At 40.1% G+C, this 19375-nt stretch overlaps 1 protein-coding gene across 2 annotated transcripts; it reads right to left on the bottom strand.

Moving 5' to 3' along the window:
- Positions 1–669: 669 nt before the first annotated feature.
- On the bottom strand, positions 670–19357 carry RNF170 (ring finger protein 170). 2 transcript variants are annotated; one of them, XM_087716257.1, is made up of 8 exons: positions 19272–19357; positions 13509–13597; positions 11742–11891; positions 10724–10799; positions 9829–9937; positions 5189–5262; positions 2889–2993; positions 670–1318 (listed from the first exon to the last, which is right to left on the bottom strand). In XM_087716257.1, the coding sequence occupies exons 3-8, from the start codon at positions 11876–11878 to the stop codon at positions 1049–1051; spliced, it is 771 nt and encodes a 256-aa protein (XP_087572383.1). In that variant the 5' UTR covers positions 11879–11891; positions 13509–13597; positions 19272–19357; the 3' UTR covers positions 670–1048. The 2 variants fall into 2 exon arrangements, with proteins under 2 accessions (XP_087572383.1, XP_087572384.1); XM_087716258.1 differs by having other exon boundaries at positions 13509–13601; positions 19272–19347.
- Between the last annotated feature and the right edge of the window lie 18 nt (positions 19358–19375).

Here is a 19375-nt window from a genome sequence, read left to right as displayed (position 1 = left end):
TCAGAAGATTTTGTTATCTGAAATTATGTGTGCTTATTGAGAAGCAAGGCCTATAATGTTCAATGAGGTTTACTCTTAAGGATTATATACTTTTCATATAAACTATGGTTATATAATATAACCATATATCTATGGTCCCGTTTACCAGTTATTATTTCAAGTATATTTTCTATAAAATTCAGTTTCAGATTCCAGCTAGTGGCTCTATCAGCAATTATTTAATATGTCATTTAGTATTTCACTTGATTAAAGAAGCCAGTTACAATTTAAACTTAAACTTTTGCTTAATACTGTATCATAATATAGCTTCATGTTAGGCTAGACTAACTTCTACTTTTACAAAAAACATGTTGAATATCGCAATGCAAAACCTTACTACATACAATCATTTGTTATGGAGAAGACAGCATCCTCTCCACAGTGGACAGTGCAATTTCATGGCAATTATATAGAGACAACACATAATTGTACATAGTTACAACACTGTAATGTACTCTGATGGTGCAATATGCAACACAAGCTTATTTAATAACTGCACTGCTTGAACATTTCCTGCATAGGCAGACATTCTAAACAATTGTGTTTAAAATTAAATCCCCTTTATCTGTTTACCCACAACCTAAAATCAGTTTTGAAACTTTACATTTAATATGAAATTAAACATTAAACAATGTTTAAGCACATGTCCAGCTAATGCAAATAAAATATTCCAAGACAATTTCCCTTTTATCATTGCTGGTGGCTTAAATGGCATTTACTCATTCGTCCGCTGTAAACATATATAAGCATGGGTTACACCTTTTTTAATATCGCACATCAAATTTTCAGTTCCCTAATCACTGTGGCATTAATTCCTCATGCTTGCATAATCTACTTTTATAATCTCATGTTATCTTATGCTGACTTATGTTTGAAATAAAGTTGTGTTTTTTGATTGCATAAGATGATCAAACGAAGGCTGTTTAATAACCAAAATTGTGTCTAAATAGTTTTCTCAAAACAGTTAATTCACTTAATGCACCTTAATGTTAATTACTGACATCTGTCTTCATCTGTTCAGTCTCTGTGTCACAAATTCTCGGTACATGATAGATATATATATGAGTAGCAGAAAAACAACAAAAAAATCATCTAAAAATCCTAATATTCCAAACAAAGCTTCAGGTAGAAAGTCCAACGGTGATGCAAGATATAACAAAGCCCCCAGGAGACAGAGGAATATTCTGATGCGGAACATCCAGAAGAGACCACCGACAGAAAACATTTCTCTGAATGCATGACGCAATAATGTAGGTAAATCCATAATCCTTTCCATAATCTAAACAAGACATACAGAGTCAAAATTTGTTTATCTTATGCGCAAGATATAATTTGCCACAGGAGCATTTAACAGACCATACCTGAAGCTTTTAATGTGCAATCAAATCACTTTAGAGCAGAGGTTGAGGAACGATGGCTGGCTCAGGCATTGTGGGAGTTGGAGTCCACAAGTCATAAAAGGGATATAGTTCCCCACCCTGCTTTAGAGAGCATTAAATTTCTTTCCCCATGACCTTTAACATAATGATCTATAGTGGTCAATAAGAACTCAACCTCAATTTTTAAAAATGCATGGAATCTCAACACCAAGGTTGGGCAAGCTAATAAAACAAGCGAAACACATTGAAATAACACAGTTGTGCAAAATCTTCTGAGGAGAATCTCCCCTAAAGCTTTTAAGTATCAAGGTAGTCACATCCCCCAAAGTTTTGAGCTGATTATTCAAGATTGTCTCTTCGTGCATGTACACGCAAGGAAATGCTTCTGCTAGGACTGCTATCAAGGAGACATAATCACCTTTATACTTCAAGATACCATATTCATATGAATATAGAATAAGAAGAGCATATTGTCATGTTATTGGATTAGAGATATTTATTTCTGATTATTTTAATGTTTTTATTATGTAAGTCACCCAGAGTTGCTTCAAAAGAAGATGGGTGGCAAATTAATTTATATAATAAATAAATAACAAACATAAATTTGGTACAAGCAGTATCTCTCCAAATGATCTTCACAGCTTCATTAAATAAGAAAGACTGGTATCGTAATTGTTTAATATCAGAGGGAGCTTGCCTGCCAGTAGTGTGTCAAAGATTCCCTAACAAATTCATGGCCTGCATGAGATTTCGACTAGAGATCATTTGGCTCACAGCTATCTCTTCTAACTACATTAGTACTTTTTGAGCAAGCCTGTTTGGCAATGACAGGTGGCACATTGCCACAAAAACAGAACAAAAACAACTGAAATCACCAGTCATATCTCTGTAATATAAATTACTACAGTATGGATAGTATTATCCCGCAAAAGATATTGTATGTTGAAGCACTATATTGTTGAGATAGCAGAAAGGTAGAATTGCTAAAGTTTGGGGGTGGGTGGGAATTAAAGATTATTCTGGTAGACTACCTTAGATTTCAAAAGCTTGTATTTTTTCTAGAAAATCTCATATTTTTATCCTAAACAACATGCTAAGAATGTTGCTACTAATGGTGATTCTTTATCTTATTTATGATTTCACAAATTTATCTGATTGGGTTAAAACTATGGTTTTTAACTACGTCCTCTGAATGACATGGGACTCTGAATCAAGACGAAGACTGCTTCTTCAACAATGCTGTACTATGCAATGTGAACCAGAGAAGAAGATGGAAACTGACAAAAATGGGCACAATTCCCATTTATTTCCTTCGAATGGCTTAACAATGGCTACTGTTAAGAAAAATATTGAAATTATCCTTCCACTTGTTCTTGCTAGTCTTGTCAAACTCACATAAGGAAATGCAGCATTTGTCATAATAAACAGAACATTGGGCATATATTCTAATTACTCTAGCCCCATACATACCGATCTTGGCTGTCCCGAGAATCTCCTATTATAATCACTAATGTCATGAAGCACTTGTGCTGCATCTTCGTGTCCCTCATCAAAGAGTGGTAAAAATAAAGTTACCTGAATTAAAAAAAACACACCAGATATTTAATATCTTCATGTAGAATCTACCTTCCTTTTCTTATACAGTATATATATTTAAAAGTGTATATGTATTTTTATTTATTTATTTATTAGAATCTGTCAAACAAAAACGAGGCAATAAAAAAATATAAATACAATGACAGGAACCATAGGTACATTAGTGCACTTATGCACGCCCCATCTACTGACCACTTAAGTATGAAGTAAAATTCGTGGAAGTCAATTTGTGACTGAAACTGAAAATGTGAGGCTGAGACAACTGGATCAGGCGGCGTATTCCAGATTTTGACAACTTTATTACAGAAATCATATTTTTATAGTCAAGTTCAGAATGATTTACATTGAGTGTAAAGCAGTTATTCATGATTAAAACAGAAAAAGTCATTTACAGGTAAAGCATTACTACATATAATTTTGTATGCAATACCTAGGTCTGACGGCAAGTGACACAGTTCTAAAATATCCAAGAATTCCAAGCCTATAAGCATAGGGAATTCTATTTTGTACAAAAGAGTGCAATACGTGAAATATATGGGTAGTCTTCATCTTACAATCATTCATTTAGCCATCGTGTGAAGTTAAAATGGCACTGAAAAAAGTGGTTACAAGCAGTTCACGCAGTTATAATTATCACAACAAAATTTGTGATAATTTGAGCACCTGAGAACTGGAATGTATTTACAATGGTTGCAGAATCCTGGGGTCATGTGATCATTATTTGTGATCTTCCCACACTGCTTTCAACCAATGGTTAGATAATAAAAATAGAAATTAGATGTTATTATGGATTATTGTTGTTATTATTATAAATTACCCAGACAATACACTGTTTATTGAATATTTATGTGTTAAAGAAGTGTGTGTGTGTGTGTGTGTGTGTGTGTGTGTGAGAGAGAGAGAGAGAGAGAGAGAGAGAGAGAGAGAGAGAGAGAGAGAGAGAGAGAGAGAGAGAGAGAGAGAGAGATTGAGATTGAGATTGAGATTGATTGATTCTCAAGCAAAAAGTTTTGGAAAGGATGCAGATGTATTCCTGCCAGGTCTTTCTTACAATCTATCGGTATTAAGCATATTACTAGGATCATAGAAATTCAGGTAGTTACTTATTATACTTTAAAACTATATAATAACTGTGATGTTCAGAAGGGAATAGAAATAGATTAAGAAACTATTAGAAAATAATTACGTACAAAAGCAGAATAACAACATAAAAACATAAAGAGGAGTGGTTTTGATGTACATAATTGCTAAAGGTCTGGAGAAGAGAAATAAGGATGTCTAGAAACCAAGAGACCAAAATACAGATGCCAAGTAAGCCTGGTGGATATTTCATACCTGGAATAACCAGAGGAAAAGGGCTCAGGTGGTTATCTTACAGTCTAAGTAAACATGAAAGGGGATCCAGGGCTTAAACTATGCTACTTAAGACATTAAAAAGCAAAAATTAATTAAAAAAGGAATGGCAAAAGTGCAGATGGTAAAATATTGACATATTATGGGAATGCTTGTTAGAACTGTATGAAATTCCAGTTGCCTTGTTTTGAATCTGAACTTTCTCAATCATTTTGAAGTCCTCTACGTAAATTGGAGTAATCCAAATGGGATCTAAACACCTACATATCTGTTCTGTGTTGAGGCACTTGTCAAATTAATGTTCAGTAAAAAGTTCAGAAAGCCAGGACATTAAGCACTCTAAACTTTTATCTGAATAGTTGCAGGAAAGAAGCTTAAAGGAAGATTAAATTATTTCTTATCTGTGAGAGCATTTGATAGCAACATGTAACTACTTATGTTCTGGTTGGCTTCAACTCTAATCCATGAAAAGTTTATCTCAAGTGACCTTTGTTGGTGCTCTGGAATGTTTAGTTATTTTTCTATAAAATGCACCTTACTTTTATCTTATGCAGTTCATATATAAAATCCTACATTAGATTCTAGAGAAAATGTTATTATATTCTAGCTACATACTGCATCATTCTTTAAATATATTACGAATTGACGTTAAAGACAAGAAAGGCAAAAGACATAGTAAACCAAATGTATTTAAAATCACAGTTTAAAAAAAGCCTAGGACAGTACTAAATTTCCTAAGTTTCTATTTATACTTAAGACACAGCACACAACATTTGTAAAATTAGAGCTAGAATTTTATATCAAAATATGCATAATATTACTGTTTGTCTGCAGATAGGGCAGTGTATTGCACCTAGCCATGATCCACACCTCCAATATGCAATAATGCAGGAACCTAAAAAAAAAGAATGTATTAATTTCTTACACTCTAAACATAGTCCTTGACTTACAACCATACTTTTAGTGACTGTTCAAGTTTTCAATAGGACTGAAAAAAATGACTTGTGACCATTTTTGACACTTACAACTATTGTAGTATTCCCGTGATGATGGAAAGCCAGATTCATTTAACAATCATGTTACTAATTTAACATATATATAGGTATGCTGGTCTTGTTGTATTTTCCTGTGTAAGATTGAGATTGTCTTGGCAACGTTTCAACAGAAACCAGCCCTAGTCAACAAATGAGCCCCACCCACCACCCAGGTCGTTACAACACAAAAGAACAATGGACACACAGCCAGCACCTCAGCCACACAGGGTGATTCGAAACAGCTGACCAATCTACAAACATCAACTCCATTAGTTTCAGTTCAGTTCAGTTTATTGTATTTATATGCTGCCCTTTTCCCCCGAAGGGGACTCAGGGCGGCTCACAACTCGAACCGGGGAAGGGGGATACAGACAAAAAATTTAAAAAACAACAAGCATAACAATATATAATTTAAAACTCACAACAGTCATACCATTCGAGACGGGGGCAACAGCTCTTTAGCCCCAGGCCTGTCGGAACAGCCAGGTTTTGAGGGCTTTGCGGAAGGCCTGGAGGGTGGTGAGGGTTCGAATCTCCACGGGGAGTTCGTTCCAGAGGGTCGGAGCAGCCACAGAGAAGGCTCTCCTCTAGGTAGTCGCCAGTCGACACTGGCTGGCGGATGGAATTCGGAGGAGGCCTAATCTGTGGGATCTAATCGGTCTAGAGGAGGTAATTGGCAGCAGGCGGTCTCTCAAGTACCCAGGTCCAATACCATGAAGGGCTTTATAAGTGACGACTAGCGCCTTGAAGCGTATCCGGAGACCAATAGGCAGCCAGTGCAGCTCGCAGAGGATAGGTGTTACGTGGGTGAACCGAGGTACACCCACGATCGCTCGCGCGGCTGCATTCTGGACAAGCTGAAGTCTCCGAATACTCTTCAAGGGCTGCCCCATGTAGAGCACGTTGCAGTAGTCCAGTCTAGAGGTCACAAGGGCGCGAGTGACTGTTGTGAGGGCCTCCCGGTTCAGGTAGGGACGCAACTGGTGCACCAGGCGAACCTGGGCAATGCCCCCCTGGTCACAGCCGACAAGTGGTGTTCAAAAGTCAGCTGTGGGTCCAGGAGGACTCCCAAATTGTGAACCCTGTCTGAGGGGCGTACTGTTTGACCCCCAAGCCTGAGAGATGGAACACTTGGCCAATTAGTAGGAGGGAAACACACCAGCCACTCGGTCTTATCTGGATTGAGTACAAGCTTGTTAAGCCCCATCCAGTCCCTAACAGCCTCGAGGCACTGGCACATCACGTCAACCGCTTCACTGAGTTGGCACGGGGCGGACAGATACAGCTGCGTATCGTCCGCATACTGATGGTATTTTATCCCGTGCCGTCGAATGATCTCACCCAGCGGCTTCATGTAGATATTAAACAGGAGGGGGGACAGGACCGAACCCTGCGGCACCCCATAATTCAGGGGCCTAGGGGTCGATCTCTGCCCTCCGACCAACACCGACTGCGACCTGTCCAAGAGGTAAGAGGAGAACCACCGTAGGACAGTGCCTCCCACCCCCACCTCCCGCAGTCGTCGCAGAAGGATACCATGGTCGATGGTATCGAAGGCCGCTGAGAGGTCAAGGAGCACTAGGACGGAGGCATAACCTCCATCCCTGGCTCTCCAGAGATCATCAATCAATGCGACCAAAGCGGTTTCCGTGCTGTAGCCAGGCCTAAATCCCGACTGGAAGGGATCTAGATAATCGGGTTCCTCCAAGGACCGCCGGAGCTGAAAGGCTACCACTTTCTCAACAACCTTCCCCACAAAGGGGAGGTTGGAGACTGGACAATAGTTGTTTAAGACGGCTGGATCCAAAGATGGCTTCTTCAGAAGGCATCTCACCACCGCCGGCTTTAAAGCGGGGGGAAAGAACCCCTCCCGAAGAGAGGCGGTAACAATCGCCTGGATCCAGCCCCGTGTCACCTCCCTGCTGTTAGCAACCAGCCAGGAGGGGCACGGGTCCAGTACACATGTGGAGGCACTTACAGCTCCCATGGCCTTGTCCACGTCCTCAGGGGTAACAGCTTGGAAGTCAATCCAGTGATGTCCTTCCAGATTCTCCCCTGGTGCCTCGGCTGGCTCTGCGCAATTGGAGTCCAGGTCCGTCCGAAGCCGAGCCACTTTATCCGCGAGGAATTGGACGTAATCCTCAGCTCTGCCCTGCAAAGGATCGCTCGTATCCCTCCTATTTAGGAGGGAACGGGTTATCCTGAACAGGGCGGCTGGGCGCGACTCAGCGGAAGCAATCAGAGAGGCAATGTGTGTTCTTTTGGTCGTCCTAATTGCCCGAAGATAGGCTCTGATGCTGGATGTTAAAAGCGCTCGGTCTGACTCAAGACTTACTGGATCTCCATCGTTGCTCTAGGCGTCTCTTTCGGCGCTTCATCTCCCGGATTTCCTCAGTAAACCAAGGGGCCCTCCTGGATCCACTGCCTCGGATCGGCCGTAAAGGCGCAATCCGGTTAAGAGCCCCTGCCGCTGCTGAATTCCAAGCAGCAACCAGAGTCTCCGCCGGACTGCGGGCGAGGGTATCAGGAACAACACCAAGCTCCGTCTGAAAGCCCAAAGGGTCCATAAGGCGCCTGGGGTGGAACCACCTAATCGGTTCCTCCTCCCTACAGTGGGGGTTTGGTCTCCAAAAGTCAACCCTCAGTAGGTAGTGGTCCGACCATGACAGGGGTAAGGTCTCACTACCCCTCAAACCAAGATCACAACTCCACTGCTCCGAGAGGAATACGAGGTCGAGCATGTGACCCGCCAAGTGAGTCGGGCCCCGAATTACTTGGGTCAAGCCCATGGCTGTCATGGAAGCCATGAACTCCTGCGCTCCATCAGAGTGTTCACCGAGCGAAGGCAAATTGAAATCCCCCAGAACCATAAGCCTGGGAAACTCAATTGCCAGCTCAGCTACTGACTCGAGGAGCGAGGGGAGGGCTGCTGCAACGCTGTTGGGAGGCAGGTACGTTAACAGCAAGCCCACTTGACCCTTGAGGTCCAACTTCACCAGCAAGGACTCACACCCGACAAGCTCCGGAGCAGGGATCCTACGAGGTACTAGAGACTCTCGGATAACAATAGCCACACCTCCACACCTTCCCTGGGATCACGGCTGATGAAGCACCTGAAAACCCTCTGGGCACATCTCTACGAGGGGGACTCCTCTCTCCGGGCCCAGCCAGGTTTCAGTAATACATGCCAGGTCTGCCCTCTCGTCTAAGATTAAGTCCTGGATGAGGGGAGCCTTGTGAACTACAGACCTGGCATTTAGCGACAGCAGACTGAGACCAGGGTCCTGATTACTCGCGCCATCTGGCCTTGGAGTGGGACTCATAGGGCTGGAAGGAGGGATCTCTGTAACGTAGCGAGCCCTCCTTTCCCGGTAATGGCCAGCCCTAAAGCTACCAATCAGGATGCAACTACACAGCCAATCAACACACTTACAGCTACAAAGCCAGCATTCTACACCCCCCCCACCAAGATTTATAGAAAGACGACAGCTCCGACCACGCCTTACTCGCACAAGCCAAAAAATTCAAATGCAACCATCATCCAGAAACCAAACCACGGCGGCATCACCAACTGCTGCATCCCCCTCCGACCCACATACAAAGCAAACTGACACACGCCATGAACACATGGCCAGACCGCAAACTTGGAGCCAAACCAAAGCCCGGGATGTTACACCACAGCTATCTGTTCAGGACATCACATCACAGAACTTAGGAGGTTACAACGCAAAGACTCAGAATGTTACAAGGCAGCCAACCCCCCAGGAGGTTGCAGCACAGGACTCAGGATATTACTACAATAGAGCTCAGGATGTCATCACACAGCTCATTACCCAGGCCTTTACAACACAAAAGAACAATAGGAACACAGCCAGTACCTCAGCCACACAGGATGTTACGAAACAGCTGACTAATCTGCAAACATCAACTCCATCAACTAATCAAGATGTTACAACACCGCCAACCAATCTGCTTACAGCAGCAAAGCTAGCACTCCACACCCACTCACCAATATTTAGAGAAAGATGGCAGCTCCAATCACATTTTGCTCGCACAAGCACGAAGCCAAAGGCATCAGCCTGAAGATGGCGAGTGGGACCTCGTTGAAATGTCGCCAAGATACTCTCAATCTTACACAGGAAAAGACCCAAATATGCCAAGACCTGCATACCTGTACCCGTGAAAATCTACGAATATATATATATATATAGTGTGTGTGTGTGTGTGTGTGTGTGTGTGTGTGTGTATAATTATATTATATATAATGTAAACAAGAGATCAGCTGAAATAATTAAAATAGAATTTTTTCACTTCTTTAAGGCCAATTCATTTCCAAAAATAGCATTATTTTGCACAGTTCCTCAGAAACTCTTTCCATTTCAAGGAATACAAGAAATTATTCAGATTTTCTTTTTCTTTTTGCATACCACAGAAAAGATGTCCACAATTTGTTTCAATGGGAAATGTAGCCTGTTGTAAACACACCGGGCAGGACAAATCAGTATAGAAATGTTGCCTGTCACCAACACTATTTTCCTGGGGTGTGGGGAGAGAAATATAATTAATTTAAGCAGAACAAATAATTATATTTGTGACAAGCTGCAAAATAGTTAGAGTGGCATATTTAGAAGAAAGAAATCTCTGACTTTGATAAAGGAAGGAAGCAATAAGATCATACAATAGAACAATACAGATACATGACAGCTCATTCAACAAATACACTTGGATAAGATGAAAACTCATTTTGAAACTTCTTAGAAACTTTCTCTTTGGGTTGCCTTTTGATGACCATGATTAAGAGGGAGATAACAGAGTTTATTTATAATTCTTATGTTTCAACTTAGAATAGCTGCACCATAGTACTTATAACATAAAAGATCCAAGCTTTCAAATTATAGTTAAAGTTTTAGGACCCTATGGCTCCCCTAAAGCTTTGCTTCTTTGATAAACATTTTAAATATATATCCCTGCAAATCCACATCAACACCTAATTTTGAAATGACATAATAAAGTTTGTTTTTAGCACAAAGAATTAAGGTATCCAAACCCTATCAATTGTTTCTACATTTGGTGATTACTTGGGAAATTTTCTGAAATATAATTGATTTATAGCAAAAAGAATCTTTAATAGACATTTTAAGTACATATTCCTGCAAATCCACATCAATACCTAATTTTGAAATGATATAATCAAGCACAAAGAATTAAGATATCCAAATCCTATCAAACTTAAACATTTCTACATTTGGTGATTATCTAAGAAATTTTTCTGAGATATTATTGATTTATATCAAAAAGAATTGTGCGTAATTGTAAATATACCTGTTCCGATTGTATTTGTTGTCTAACTGCCCTCACGAGCTCTTGGTTTTCTGGATGAATATCTGATTGCCCATCTCTGTTAAGAGAAGAAATACTATTAATAAAACATTTCAAAAATGGAATCGAACAGAAAAATATAAATTCATCATGTTTAGACTCCTAAGGGTCTCTAATCTTTGCATGCCTGTTATTTTAAGAGCTGCTACATTACTTGAACTATAGAATGAAATCTCCAAAGATAATATTAATCAAGGTTTAAAATATACTAAAACATTAAAACTTTAATAACCTATTGTACTTAAGATAAAAGTGACAATACATTATTTTTCTGTTGCATAATGAAATTCTTGGCTGAACATGCTTTGCATTATATTTTTCTTTTCATTTTTATAATATAAAATACAAAAATAAATAGTAGGAAAAATAAGGAAGAGAAAGGAGAAGTGTATAAAAGAAAGGGGGAAAAAGCGTTGATTTCTGCTTTTCATTGTATTTTATCGTTGACCATATAAATATTTGGAGGTAAACATGCAGATCCAACTTTAAAATCCCTAACATCCACAATAATTTTATTCAATATTCTTAATTGTTTAATTTTAAAAATTAGTCAGTAACTATGTTACTATGTGATTTAAATCTGAGTTCTTTTTAAGCTTTGCATTATAGTAATACTTTCTTTACTTTCTTTCCAATTTCTTTTAATTACATTGCATATGATGAGCATTTGCATGTGGGGCAGGGATGTTAATCAAAATTTATCTTAATTATCCTCTATGATAAGTAAGATGAAAAGAAAACAGTCTAACATCAATGAGTATTACAGCTTGTTTGAACCAAATCTCCCCAACTTCCAAGCATGTTGATTAGCAGCTCTCTTCTGGATGTTTCTCTCAGAATGTGTAACCAAGTAAAACTAAACTATTATTCCAAATAGCTTAATTTATAAGAAATGAATAAAATTGACATACTTCAACAACAACAAATTTTCTAGTGCTATCAACCTTTTACTTCACCTTACCTTAATAGCATGTATGTCAGTGCAACAAGGAATGTGATGCTAAGCACTACTGCCAGCAGAACCTGGTCACTTATTCCTTCTATCATTGAATCACTATCTAGTACCAGTCTTTGAACTTCAGTTTCCTGGCTGGCCATTCCAGAGCTAAAACTTGGGAAACATATAAATATGCATTTATTCATAGGCACAATTATTATAATATTCTTATTTACAAACTAATAAATAAAAATCAACTTTCAAATTTTTAGCTTGTTGCTTGACTTTCAAATGGCTAAGATTAATTCCTTTTCCATATAGTTAAAACAGAGTAATACTGAGTAATATTCTGATTTCCTGGACTACAACAGTCCAGTAGGAAGTAGGAATAAAACGTCTTTGAATGAAAATGGTTCCAGAAAGTAGAAAGGGAAAGTCACTGATGCATAATAAGACAAATATATATATTAGCATGTACTAAAGACAGATTCTACTCCCAAGATTTGTATTTTAAAACTAGGAATATTGAGGTATAGCAATAACCTGAGATTTCTTTCAAAGAACATTCTGGGTTTCAGTTTGATGAGAACGTGCACATAGCATTAATGTTAGCACTATTATCATAACATTATGAAATATAATATTCTTGGCTTTCTAACAGATAGTTGATTTTATATTTTTCAGGATGTTAGATGGCTTATTGATTTTTTTCTTATAAATTGTGAATGTATTATTGCATTGGTGATATTTTTATTTGTAAAGGTATTTATATTCCAATGACTAAAACACTTCCAGAAAATAATAATTAAATAACTGAATAACTTAAAACTAGGCAGTGAGGAAAGATGCAGTATACTTAACTAGGGATAAATAACAGTAATGTATGTTTCCTCTCCACATTCCAAGTCTCTACAAGTTAAAAAATACTTTTTAACAAAGCAAATCTTCCTTGGAAACAGATACAAGCTGTCCTTATCTATTCTTAGAGATTTTTCAATATCAGAATTTGACCCTAGAATATGAAAATTGATGGGAGCATGAACAGAACATCTCTGTGTCTCCTGTCTGCCTATGCTTAAAATTTAATGTGTTGTTAATTACATTAAAAAGCCACCCCAACTTTGACTCTCTGGATCAGTCTTTAGCTAAACAACCAAACAATTTGTGTACCGTGTTTCCCCAAAAATAAGACAGGGTCTTATTTTTTTGACTCCTTAATAAGCAATTTTTGGGGAGGTCTTATTATTTTTGAGGTGCAGGAGGCAGCGAGCATGGTCACCTCATGGCTGCCTCTGCGTTGTAATATTTTCGGGGAGGGCTTATTTTAGTGCATGCGTTCAAAATCCGGTTTGGGCTTATTATCCGGGGAGGTTTTATTTTCAAGGAAACAGGGTAGTTTCAAAAAAGTCACCAAAATGTTGATGGTCATTTTGATGCTATTTTTCAATAAAAGTGCAATAGAATGATGCAATAAAAAGATGTAATTAAAAAAAAGAACAGCAGAAGAATCAACCACTAGTCTTGCCTAAACTATGATTGCTCTCTATTTCTGTAATCTTCCATCATGCTTCAGTCTGTCTTCCTCTACTCTCTAGAATACGTGCAACTATAAAACTATCTGACAGCACTGAGACCTTTAGGTTAAAGAAAAGACAAAATAGCATTTTCCAATTCATGAAGCCAATTCATGCAGAGATCTGTAAGTTGTCAGAAAACCTCTGTGCAAATGCCAAAAAGGGAAATCCTTGCTTTAATACAATGATATATTTAGATCAATGCCCACTCTTTTACCTCAGCTGGGAATGAGAAGACTCATCACTGTGTCATCTTCAGAATCAAAGGAAATGTTTCAGATGCTGGAGTTTGAAACCTCTTGAGTTCTGCCTTGGAAAAAAGAGATATTTTCAGGCTATTTCTTTTTTTTTTTTTTTGTAAATGTGTTTTTTATTTTCCATTTTCATTTTCGTACAGTCACATATATACTGTGCATAACCGGGGTCATATAACATTAAACAATAAACACAGCCATTCCTCTTGTCAACAATACCCCCCAAAATAAAGACCCAATGTACCTCTTCGACCCTCCATACACCCTTTCTTTCGCCCCCCTCCAACTTTCCATCTTCCCTCCATCATTCCCCTCTACCCTACTTCCCCTCCTCCTCTACCACTCCCCTTTCCCGGTACACTCCCTCCTTCCTTCTCACCCTCCCTCCAGTCCTCTCTCCCACCCTCTCTACCCCTCTTTCTTCTATCCCTCTACTCTTCCCTTCAGGCTATTTCTTAGCTTCTTATTTTAGCATAGCATTTGTCCTACATTATTTCATGTCCAGAAACAGAGATATAAAGAAATCTATCCTCGCATGGAATAAAACATGAGGGTGTAAAAATATCATCAGAAGAAACTATAAATCACATCTATCCACAAATAAGACAGGAACGAAATTCAGGTGGTCCTTGACTTACAACTACAACTGACTCCAAAATTTCTGTTGTTTTCTGCACTGGAAAAAAACTCCTGCAGTCCTCATAGATATTAATAAAGGTATATAACAGGTAGTCCTCAACTTATGACCATAATTGAGCCCAACATTTCTGTTGTTAAGACATTTGTTAAGTGAATTTTACCCCATTTTATGGCCTTTCTTGCCTCAGTTGTTAAGTGAATCACTGCAGTTGATAAGTTACTAACCCAGTTAAGTGGGTTGGCCATTGACTTTGCTGGTCAGAAGGTTGCAAAACGTGGGACACATCAACTGTCATAAATATGAACCGGTTGCCAAGCATGTGAATTTTGATCACATGATCATGGGAATGTTGGAAAGGTTGTGAAAAATGGTCAGTCACTTTTTTTAATGCTGTTGTAATTTTGGTCACTAAATGAATTGTTGCATGTCGAGGACTACCTGCACCTGTTGCAAGAAAAAATCTGCCTTTGCCTTATGATATTCTACCAATGAATTGAGAGTGGTGAGTTTGATTACCCAATATTTCCTACAACCTAAATCAACAAATTTAGGACCCCCATATTTTAAACTGCATATATAATATGAGACTTTGGGTGTTTTGCTCCATTCTTCACGGATTACAGTGGAACTATTCTATAGGTAAAATATAAACTATTTTATAGATCCTCTGAAAGAAGATCACAATCCTGCCACACATAAATATAACTATAATGTTAGTGTTGAACATTCTACAATCTACATTAAGGCACCTGTCCTATCGTTCTTGTTACTGAACCAGAATTTTTTTTAAAAAAATCCAGAAGACATAAATAATGAATCATGTCTATATTGCTGCTAAAAAAATTATTTGGGTATCTCCATGTAGGTATCAGCTGAATTCAAATCAAGGTCTTACCAGAAGTAAGGCTGAGAGCTAAATAAAATTAAATAGAGGACCACAGTGACATCACCCCATCTCATTCCCACTAGAAGTCATCATGATCTTACTCATACCTGTACCTGATATCTGAAAGAGTCCGGATAATCTACCTACCTCTGAAGCGGCAGCGTAACTACTTTAACAACCTTTTCTAAAAAATTGGAGATAGAATGAAAATTGTCTTGATCCATTGATGGCTTCTTGAGAAAGGAGACTACCACATCTCTCAAGGATAAATGTACCATTGCCTGGACTTAGCTATGCATCGTTATCCAGGAAGATTAACTATTGAATTTTTCGGAGTATAAGACGCACCTTTTCCCTCAAAAAAGAGGTTGAAAATCTGGGTGCATCTTATACATTGAATACAGCATTTTTTGCCTCCCAAAACCCCGCCTCTTCACCAAAATGGCTGTGCAGAGCCTGTAGAAGGCTTTCAGAGACTTCCTGGAGGCTGGGGAAGGCAGAAATGAGTGAAAAATGGACCGTTATTTGCTCAATTTTGCCCCGCTCCCAGCCCCCAGGAGTTCTCTATAAGCCTCCTAAATGCTATGCATGCATTTTTCCCCCTCAAAAATGAGCCTGTTTTCGCAAAACTGGCTGCTTTTTGCTTGTTTTGGACCCCCCCCCCCCCAGGAACACTCTGCAAGCCCTATAAAGGCTATTCATTTCTTTTTTTGGAAGAAAAACGTTTTTGAAAATAACGGACCATTTCCGGGAAGTTTTTGCAGAGTGCAAAAACTTTTATTTATTTATTTATCTCTTCAATACCTTGGTGCATCAAATATGGGGTGCCGCAGGGTTCGGTCCTGTCCCCCTCCTATTTAACATCTACATGAAGCCGCTGGGTGAGATCATACGCCGGCACGGGATCAAATATCATCAATATGCGGACGATACCCAATTGTATCTGTCCGCCCCGTGCCAGCTCAGCGAAGCAGTGGAAGTGATGTGCCAGTGCCTGGAGGCTGTCAGGGTCTGGATGGGAGCGAACAAGCTTGAACTCAATCCAGACAAGACCGAGTGGCTATTGATGTTGCCTCCCAAGGTTAGTCCAGATATTCCACCTCTTAGCCTGTGGGGTGAAATTATACACCCCTCAGAGAGGGCCCGCAATTTGGGTGTCCTCCTGGACCCACAGCTGACGTTAGAGCACCACCTGTCGGCTGTGACCAGGGGGGCTTTCGCCCAGGTTCGCCTGGTGCACCAGTTGCAGCCCTACCTGGACCGGGAGGCACTTCGAATAGCCACTCATGCCGTCACCTCAAGACTGGATTACTGTAACGCGTTCTACATGGGGCTGCCCCTGAAGAGTGTTCGAAGACTACAGTTGGCCCAAAACGCAGCCGCGCAAGTGATATGGGGTGTATCTAGGTACACCCATGGTACACCGATCCTCCGCAAGCTGCACTGGCTCCCCATTGGTCTCCGGATGCGCTTCAAGGTGCTAGTCGTTACTTTTAAAGCCCTACATGGTTTAGGACCTGGCTACCTGAGAGACCGCCTCCTGCCACTCACCTCCCAACGACCAACAAGATCGCACAGGCTGGGCCTCCTCCGGGTGCCGTCAACCGGACAATGCCGGTTGGCGGCTCTCCGGGGGAGGGCCTTATCTGTTGCTGCCCTGTGGAATGATCTACCCGCAGAGATCTGGACCCTTACTACTCTCCCAGCCTTCCGTAAAGCCGTTAAGACCTGGTTGTTCCGGCAGGCCTGGGGCTGTTGATGGATATCCAGCCCCTGCTTAGATGTAATGGATGATGTGAATTTTTAATATTGTATTTTTCTATTTTTAAATTTAAACTGTTTCTGTCTTGCTGTGAGCCGCCCAGAGTCCCGATGGGAGTGGGCGGCATACAAATTTTAATAAACCTTAAACCTTATACTCTGGTGTGTCTTATACTCCAAAAAATACGATAACCAGGAGGTATATGGGACTAACATACAGGGGATGAACTAACAGCACTGAGAACCTGGTCCACTTCCTCAGAACTAAACAAAATCACACTTATTCCAGGCAATACAGCCAGAGTATCCTTCTATCAATTTTGTAGGATCTCTTCAGGGAGCCTGAACAGCCCTGTTGGTGCATATCTGACTCTATTCTTCCAAAGGGGGGGGGTGTCAATTCCTTTTGAACAGTCATCAGCCAACAATGTGAATATGCTATATGGATATAAAAATAACTATGTTTTGTTGCCATTTATTACCATAAGGTGGCCTTTATGGGTAAGATTTTTTTTTTAAAGATAATGTTCCTTTAAAGAAACTTAAAATCTCCCTGAATAGTTTAAGTACAATATTCTATAATCTATTTTATTTTTTAGTGTTGGTGCTTGACACTTAAAAGTTTACTCCATTCATGCTGAGTAAACTATAAATAAGCCAGTTTGAAAGGAAAACTGCCATGGAGAATAGTGATACAATTGCAGCAATGCCAAAATTCCAAAGAATTCTATGATATCTGAAGGGAAATTAATTATGAAATAAGTTTTCTTGAGTGAAGTTTACTTTGATACATGCAACTGTCCATAAAATATAATTGCATTTTTGCAGTTGAGGATTAAACCTGTCAATAACCCAAACCTAAGAAAGACACCAACTAACCCAGAACCATCTTACCATTCCAGATCTATTCACAGGTACTATTTATTCTGGCTAACTGAAGAGCTTCCATTAGTGTCTACAAATTTTTCTCACTCTAACATACAACATTTTGACTTCAAAAAGAGAATACAAAGAACACTTGGCTATCTTGATGTTGTGAATCTGCTAACACAATAAGCTCCATCCTCACTTCTTTAGAAAAAAAATGCAAAAAAATCCAATTAGTTTACTTTCTTCACTAACTATCAACTGACTTATCACTGACTATCAACTTTGCAGGATTTTTCTTCACTGTCTGCAACTTGATTATTTTCCCCACTTAAATTTCTTTCACTAAATTGGCCTTTTGCCTAGGTGAAGCAGCTACAATCTATTACATCGTTAATGCTTTAGAAATAAGCAGAATATTTGTCAATCTTATAGCAACTTTTAAGATGCCTGGAATTCCCCAGCCAGAATTTCCCAGCCAGCAATGTTGGCTGAAGAATTCTGGCAGTTGAAGAGGAAAACACTGGATTAGCATAAGAAAACGTAGAAAAACACATTTATATATGTTAATGAAAGTCAACCATCCTGAGGTATAGCAGGGCACACATCTTAGTTATCATTCCACATGCTTCCATGCGGAAGTCCCCAGGGCTCAAACTTCGGCATTTCCAGGTAAACTTTGAAGCAGTCATGGAGTTACACTAAAGAATATACCATGACTGTGTTCACCTGATAGACTTATTTCTGATTAAGTTAATCACAGGCTATGGAGTTAACCCACTTTTCTGGTTTCGTCTGTACTACTTGTAACTGTGCAGCCTGGTTTTGTACAAACCTAACAAACATGCACAGATCCTCTTTCAATTCGGAGTTCTCCCCAAAACTTAACCAAGGAACATTTCTCATCCTCAGCCATTGTCTATGAAAATTCTCAGTCATCCATATCATGGTTGTCCCAAAGGTACTTTTTCAAGAGGCAACTGGACTTTCTGGTTTTTCTTTGAAGACGTTTCGCTTCTCATCCAAGAAGCCACTTCAGCTTCTTTACGTCTTCAAAGAAAAACCAGAAAATCCAGTTGCCTCTTGGAAAAAAAGCACCTTTGGGACATCCTCAGCCATTGTTACAACAACCATGCAGAGAGTTTAGATTCTACCATTAAAGTTTAGAAACAGCCTTCCATCCTGCAAAGCGCGGCCGATATCAGGACCGCTGTTTCTTCCTGGGCTTGAAGTTACTACGGAATAACTCTTTGCAAAAATAAATAAATAAATAAAATGGGGCGACGGAAAGGGACTCCTAAGGCGGTTCCCTCTCCCTCGCCGACACCGCGGGCTCCCCCCTCCCTTAAGAAAAGACTATCTTCTTAAGTCGGTCATTTCTGCAAGCGGGCGGGACTTCGCAGGCGGTTCTGCAGGAGGAGAACGGAGGGGAAACCCGCCTTGGCCAAAGCAGGCAGGAAAAGCCGAATTTCAACACGCGGCGGGTCAACCGCAGCGGGAGCGCAGCGAGGGCTGCTGCCCGCGGAGTCAGCGGTATTGGCCGGCCGGCCGGCCCTCGCGCGCTTTCTGTACCTCGGTCCCCGACGGGCGCCCGCCAGGCCTGTCAGCCCCCAGCAGAGACAGCGACGCGCTCCAGCCAACCCCGGCTTTGCTCCGCCCCCTTCGCCCTCGGCGTG

Source organism: Thamnophis sirtalis, unplaced genomic scaffold (genome assembly GCF_051295495.1).
Source record: "Thamnophis sirtalis isolate CommonGarterSnake01/CBP01778 unplaced genomic scaffold, rThaSir2_p1.2 scaffold_5, whole genome shotgun sequence".
In the NCBI taxonomy this organism is placed as follows: Eukaryota; Metazoa; Chordata; class Lepidosauria; order Squamata; family Natricidae; genus Thamnophis; species Thamnophis sirtalis.
This window is presented reverse-complemented; position numbering and strand designations above follow the sequence as displayed.

What these genes read in the sequence shown, in the direction of transcription:
- RNF170 (XM_087716257.1), bottom strand. Translation starts at nt 11,878, where the DNA reads ATGGCCAGCCAGGAAACTGAAGTTCAAAGACTGGTACTAGATAGTGAT. An exon ending in TTGTGGACATCTTTTCTGTG is followed by an intron (nt 5,263 to 9,828) that starts GTATGCAAAAAG and finishes CTTTTTTTTTAG; the next exon opens with GTTCCTGCATTATTGCATAT. An exon ending in GCCCTATCTGCAGACAAACA is followed by an intron (nt 2,994 to 5,188) that starts GTAATATTATGC and finishes TTTTTAATTCAG; the next exon opens with GTAACTTTATTTTTACCACT.